The following is a 6,882-nucleotide window of genomic DNA, read 5'->3' as shown; positions in this document are numbered from 1 at the left end:
TCCTGTCTGGGTCTCCAAGGTCTGCTTGCAGCAGTACTGGGCCCTCGGCTTACTTGTGTTGGGTGAGTGGTCCTGGGGAAGGCACAATGGCCTGTGGTGAGTCCTCTGGGATGTGTGTGCACGCATGTGTGTGCAGGTCCTTCAGGATGCTCAAAGCTGAGCTGAGAGCTAGGTTCCTGGGGGCTGGCCTCCTGTCTGTAAAGACAGGAAGGAGAGCCAGCAGCATGAGACAGCTGTGGGAGGGGAGGCAGGGCTGGCCCGCATTGCAGCCCTCTCCCATGACATGGGTACGGGAGCGGGGGGGTGGACTGGGGAGCCTGGCTATGACTAGGAGACACAAATCTAACCTGCCTGCCTTGTGGCTGGTCCCTATAAACTGTCATCTCCACAAACCCTCCTGTATTTGCATTTTCACATCCTGACAGTGTGCCATAAGAGTTAGAATTCTTCTGGTCAACCCGACCTAGCCAAGAGTGGGTTCAGACAAAGCAACAGGTGGAGGTGCAGCAAGCAGGGGTTGGGCGCCTTTGGTCGGGGGCTCACCTGCTTCACCTTCAGGGAGCTGGGGGTGTTCAGTAGGGGCCTCTCACTACCCTCTTGGGTGACAAAACTCCAACAGACACCAGTGTTCTTGCCAGCCCCAGGGTCATTGTGGCTCAGAGTCATCTTCAGTGACGCTGAGGTGGCAACTGTGCATGGTGGGGAGGGGTGGGGGTTGCTCTGAGAGACAGAGGGTCTGTCTTGCACCCCATCTATGTGGATGAACTGTAGAGTGCTGGGTGAGTTTACTGAATGGATTAGGTTCCTGGCTCCTGGCCCTGCCTTTCCCTGCTCACTTCTGATGCTGGCATGAATCCACAGGCCTTGGAGAGAGGGTGGAGTTGTCTCAGTCTGTTCCTTTGCTTGGGTTGTGGCTCAGGGTCTGCTCTATTTGGCCGCCAGGCCAGAGCAAAACCCGTGTCTATCTCCCACGGTCACTGCCGGCCTTGACCTTCCCAGATGCAGGGTCGTGGCCTGAGAGATGCAGGTTGTGCCACTGCAACCCCACAGAAACAGGCCTTGCTGTATTCGCTTAGAACTTTCTGGAAGGATCCACCTGCATGAACACAGTTGTCTGCACCGAGCGAAATGGTTGCAATAAAAGAATTGGTTATAAAAAAGACACTGGATCTTTTATTTTTTTTTCCTTTGCTTTTCTTTTTCTTTAAAAAACAAAACAAAACAAAACAAAACCCTCCCCCGAAAAAGCCTGAAGCAAAACCTCCTGGGAGTAGTTACAGAGGGTGGCGGGTGGATGGGGAGGTGTGGGGGGGGGCGGACGCCAGCCAGGAGCCTTTCCCAGCCTAGTCACCTTCACGCCCTTATCCCTTGGACCAAGAGGGAGCAGGAGATCCAAGAATCTCGATGCGTTTTCATGTGAGTGTGTGTAAAAGTCAATGCTAGAAATCTAAAATGAGATCTTTTTTTTTTCTTAAAAAGTTCTAAAACAACAGAAAGAAAACATAGGGATCCTAGCCCATGTGGAGAGCTGCTTAGCTAGGGACCGAGAATAGAAAATGTGGCTTGCTGGCTGCCCTTCCAGCCGCCCTCCCCACTTCCGGCACCCTTCCCCTTTCCCTTTTAAAAAATAACCCCCTGCTCTGGCACCCCTGGGCCTCCTGGCACTGCCCAGCTCTGGCAGCCGCCCGGCTACTTGGCATCAAGCTTAGCCATCTCCTGCACGTAGATGCCGATGCTCTCGCTGTCAAACAGCAGGAAGTAGACGTTCTTGAGCGAGGAGGCGCCCGAGTCATCGAAGTGTGCCGAGATGGCCTTCAGGGTCACCTGGGCTGCCGTCTGTTTGGGGAAGCAGTTTCTGTGCCAAAGCAGAAAAGCAAGGCCAATGTCATTTTAGTCCCTTCTCTCTGCTTGCTTCCTTTTGGTCCTGTTTTCCCTGCATGGGGTTGGGGAGTGGGGCCACCGTGGGCAGGCCTTGGGCACGTGGGGGATGCTGGCACCACCCTGGGGTGCAACACTGGGCTGGAGAGATGGCAATGACCGTGGCCAAGGTAGGCAGTATTCTGGAGTCGAGGTGTTCAAACAGCTCACAGGTGATGAACAAATTATGCATGTGTCTCAGCATTTTTTTTAATGTACCCAAACATATTTCTTTTTATCAGATTTTTTTCCCAGAATTTTTCTGAGGTATGTTGGTATTTGAGTCAGTATTCCCTGGCTGGAGTTGAACAGGGCTTTATAATATGTGGACCCCCTCCCTCTTCTCTCCACCTCTGCTAGCTCACCACCCCAGTAAGCAGAGGCCCATGGGCTGCCTCACAAGGTGGTGTGTGTGCTAACCAGGCTATTTCTTCAAGAATAAGAAGCTTGCCTGCATAGTCCCTCTTGCAAACACCTCGGAGTTCTCTCTTCTGCTTGCATGGGCAGTTGTGGCTCTGAGTAGGCTTAGCCTGGGCTGGAGTGAATTGGCTCAGGATCCCAGTGCCAGTGAGCTATTGATAGTGCTAAGTCATGGCAGTAGCCTCGGGGGACATGGCCATTGGGGTCCCTTGAGACCCTCAGGTAGGTCTTCTCACGCCATGTGTGCTGGAGTGGCAGATACCTGGCAGTGCTGGTTGACGTTCCTCACAGCAGGAAGTGAGGCCCTGTGAAGGCTTTCCGGAACCTTCCTGCGTTACAGAGGGGCCTCTCCTGACGAATGAAAACAGGAAGTTGCCAGCCTGGGAGCATGGAGCGGGAGGGCACACTGCACAGGACAGTGGGTTCTCCCCACTCATCTGCAGTCTTGCCTTCCCCTGACCCCTTTTAAGCCAGCCCTCAAGGAGAGCTTTTCACTTAGGCTCTGGTGTTCCCTGAGATGAGGAGCAGGTGAGCAGGTGAAGGGTGGAGCGTGTTCTCTTTATATGAGAGTCCGTGCTCTCCCCAAATGAGATTGCTTGCTGCCTTTGCTGGTCCCTAGACCACAGGTGGAGCAGAAGTGTTCTGGGATGTGGTGTCTTCCAATCATGTGTCTTAGACGTAGCTGCAGGCGGACATGTGCGATTGGAGCTCAGGGGCTGCCTTTCTCACTGCTGCCTCCCACTTCCCACCATCCAGGCTACCTTTCTCCCGAGAGCTTTAATATCCAGGAGGTCGTGGGAGACCTGAGCCCCATGAACTGGTGAGCCTGTTTCTCCATGTGTGGCGAAGGATGGAAATGAGTTTTCCTGTCCCATCCCCTGTTCTATGCATGTGGCTGCGCGGGCAGTGCTTGGTCAGGTCCTCTGGCTTGGATGTGAATGAATGAGCCTGGGTCGGGTGATGTCCCCCCGGAAAAGGTTGCGGGGAGACAGGAGTCTTACCTGCCACTGGGGAAAGGTGGGAATGCCACGGACTTGAGCTTTTTGTCCTCGGCAGCTGACAGGCAGTTTTTGATGGTCTCTTCCAGCTGTTCTTCACACTTGTCGGAGCCCCACTGCGGGATGTGACAGTGGATGACAAACTTGGCTGCGAGTCCACTGGACTGGCTCACGGCAGCTGGGATGCAGGGAGAGAGAAATGCTGCAGGTTATTGCCTTAGGCTAAGTCGTGACCCTGTGCTGGGGCTTGGCTGGACCCAAGAGGTCTACGTGTTAGCTCCTGGGGGATAAGGAAGTATGATGTCCACAGCAGCAAAGGTAGAGACAACCCAAATGCCCTTCCACAGGTGCACAGAAAAACAGAGAGGAATGTCATTCAGCCACCAACAAGTACAGAAGTACTGACCCACACTACAATATGGATGAACTATGAAAAGGTCAAGTTAAGTGAAGGCAACTAGACACAAAAGATCACACATTCCATTGGCATGAAATGTCCAGGATGGGCAAATCCATAGAGACACAAAGTAGGCCAGTGACTGCCAGACACTGGGGAAGTGTGTGACTGCTTAATGTGTATGGGGTTTCTGTTTCAGAGCCTTGAGCAGTTCTGGAACCAGACCAGGGTGATGGCTATACAACCATCCATGGAATTCTGTGCATTAAGATGGTTATGATGGAAAATGTTACGTTCTCTGTATCTTACTACACTTCTAATGGTTCAATGGCTCAAGATCACTTAGGAGGTATTGGCTGCAAATGGAACCATCCAGACATTTTTGAGTCCTTGAGGCACATGCCATAACCCACTTGAGCCTATCCGAAGGCTCTGAGGGATGCAAGCACAGCTCTGTGGGCAGCGAAGGAGTGTTTTGTTGTGTGTGCTGCACATGTATGAAGCATGCAGGGCTGGTGACCCTGGAGAGAGAGGAAGGTGGGGCTGCTGCCTAGCTCCATACTCACCTTCAGCCACTTCCAGAGGGCCCTGGGATTTGCGAAGCTCCTTTACTGTTTCCAAGAACTCTTTCCCCCCAGCCTTTTCCAAGGCTTTACCTGCAAAAGAGAACCATGCATAGCAAACTATTGGGACTGTAATTCCAATGCTATTCTACTGCTTGACATAATATTAGCAGGCAGAGATGGGATGGCCTGGGCATCCTTAGAAACTGGCTGCCTTGCCAGGAGTCACCTGTGGCACAGGGCTCTGGGCCTCTGCCCAGCATCCTCCTGTGTGTGTATTTACTTATTTAAATGCATATTTGTTTATTGGAGCTGGCATTGTGGCATAGCGAGTAAAGCTGCTGTCTATGTTGCTGACATTCCAGATGGGTGTGCCAGTTCCTGTCCTGGCTGCTCCACTTCCGTTCCAGCTTCCTGCTAATGCTGCTGGAAAGGCAGTGGGTGATAGCTCAAGTACTTGAGCCCCTGCTAACCCTGCTGGGCTACCAGGCTCCTGGCTCCAGTCTGGCCCATCCCCAGCTGTTGTGGCCACTTGGAGAGCAAATGATGGAAGAGCTCTCTCTTTTTCTTTTCTTTTTAAAAAGATTTATTTATTTTTATTGGAAAGTCAGATAAATGGAGAGGAAGATCTTCCATATGCTGATTTACTCCCCGTGTGGCCGCAATGGCTGGAACTGAGCCAATCCAAAGCCAGGAACCAAGAGCTTCTTCTGGGCCTACCAAGTGGTTACAGGGTCCCAAGGCTTTGGGATGTCTGTTTTCCCAGGCAACAGGCAGGGAGCTGGATGGGAAGCAGGGCTGCCGGTACATGAACCAGTGCCCATATAGGTTCCCAGCAGATGCAAGGCAAGGACTTTAGACACTCTGCTACTGTGCTGGGCCCCTCTCTCTTTTTCTATTACTTTACCTTCCAAATAAATAAGTAAAGTTAAAAAAAATGAATTGACATTCATAGAGCTGGAATTTAATGCTGGGTATTTGTTGCTATTAATTTTTTTTAGATATGATAATGGGATTATGGTTATGGATTTAAAAAATAATCATTACTCGGGGCCCGGCACGATAGTGTAGCAGTTGAAGTCCTCGCGTTGAACGTGCCAGGATCCCATATGGGTGCAAATTCTAATCCCAGCAGCCCCGCTTCCCATCCAGCTCCCTGCTTGTGGCCTGGGAAAGCAGTCAAGGACAGTCCAAAGCCTTGGGGCCCTATACCCACATGGGAGACCCATAAGAAGCTCTTGGCTCCTGGGTTTGGATTGGCTCAGTTCTAGCCATTGTGGCCACTTGGGGAGTGAACCATTGGACGGAAGATCTTCCTCTCTGTCTTTCCTCCTCTCTGTAAATCTGTCTTTCCAATAAAAATAAATAAATTAAAAAAAAATCATTACTGGGGCTAGTGTGGTGGCATAGCCAAAATTGAGCCTCCATCAAGTGTTGGCATCCTATATAGGCATTAGTTCGAGCCCTGTAAGCTACACTTCCAATCCAACTCCCTGCTGATGTGCCTGAGAAAGTAGCAAGAGATGGTCCAAGTCCTTGGGCTTTCATCCACATGGGAGATCCAGAAGAAGTTCCTCACTGCTGGTTTTGGCCTGGCCCCGCCTGGGCCCTTGGCGTCACCAACAGCCCAAGTTAACCAGAGGATAGAGGACTTCTCTCTCATTGTAAGTCCACCTTTCAAATCATAACTAAAAATATAATCTTTAAAAATAACCGTTATCTCCTAGGGCTCATTCTGCAGCATTCCCGCGTGAGTTGAGGTGATGCCTACGGAGGAAGTGAGATCACCCAGGCACGGTTCCTACTGCATCAGGGTGCGAGAGATTCATGACACTTCTGTGTAGGCTTTTCCGTAACAACATGTTTGCAGAGGAGCAACCAGGGCCTTGGCTGCGTGGGATGACTCGTTTGACTCTCAGAGATGGAGAACAGAATCATCATGGACAGACAGGACTGTTACCAGTACAGTAGCAGTCCTCAGCTACTGTACTGATGCTGTCATGAGCCAGCATACAGTCTCAGGTGAAGAGTGATGAGCCCCGCATGTGCTGGGCCCTGGGCATTGGACCCTATGTGACCTTCCCAGTGCCCCTGAGAGAGGCACAGGGGAGAGAAGTGCCCAGGGCCACACAGCTAGGGAGGGGGACAGGACACAGACCCAGGTGTACCTGCACCTGCTCTCTGAACTGTCTGGTGGCCTCTCAGTCTCTTTCTTTCCCAAGACCCCCCCTAGGTGCTGGGCTGACTCCACAGCTGGGATCTGAACTGGAGTGTTGGTCCAATCCCAAGGCTCCTCCTATTCTTCCAACTGGCACAGATTTTATAAGCAAAAGGAATATGGTTATTGCTTTTCTTTCTGATAAAATGCAAATACTATAGGAATGCATGAAGCAGGAGCAGGGCAACTTATTTCAAGTGAGGACTCCTAGGCAGAGGGAGGTGAAGACCACTAGGGGGAGCCCTTCTCCGCCAAGATGAAGGGAGAAAACTCCGTGTTTCTGTAACTCGATGTCCCTGCGGGCCATCCTGGTTTCCATCTAGGCTGTATGCCAGCAGGGAGCCCGGAACTCCACAGCCGGGGGCTCCA

General features: G+C 51.7%; 1 protein-coding gene across 2 annotated transcripts in view; it reads right to left on the bottom strand.

Annotated features, from left to right (window-relative positions):
- Positions 1 to 1,600: 1,600 nt before the first annotated feature.
- Positions 1,601 to 6,882, bottom strand: part of LOC101518458 (core histone macro-H2A.2) — a 44,069-nt gene continuing 38,787 nt past the window's right edge. For both annotated transcript variants that reach the window (XM_004583445.3, XM_058671172.1), the window contains exons 7-9: positions 4,299 to 4,388; positions 3,339 to 3,513; positions 1,601 to 1,855 (exon numbers count right to left, since the gene is read on the bottom strand). In XM_004583445.3, the coding sequence (XP_004583502.1) occupies positions 1,690 to 1,855; positions 3,339 to 3,513; positions 4,299 to 4,388 (431 nt within the window). In that variant the 3' untranslated portion in view covers positions 1,601 to 1,689. The remainder of the gene's footprint in view (positions 1,856 to 3,338; positions 3,514 to 4,298; positions 4,389 to 6,882) is intronic.

This window comes from Ochotona princeps, chromosome 13, assembly GCF_030435755.1.
Source record: "Ochotona princeps isolate mOchPri1 chromosome 13, mOchPri1.hap1, whole genome shotgun sequence".
Classification (NCBI taxonomy): domain Eukaryota; kingdom Metazoa; phylum Chordata; class Mammalia; order Lagomorpha; family Ochotonidae; genus Ochotona; species Ochotona princeps.
The sequence above is the reverse complement of the archived record's forward strand: the minus strand, read 5'-3'. Positions and strand labels throughout refer to the sequence as shown.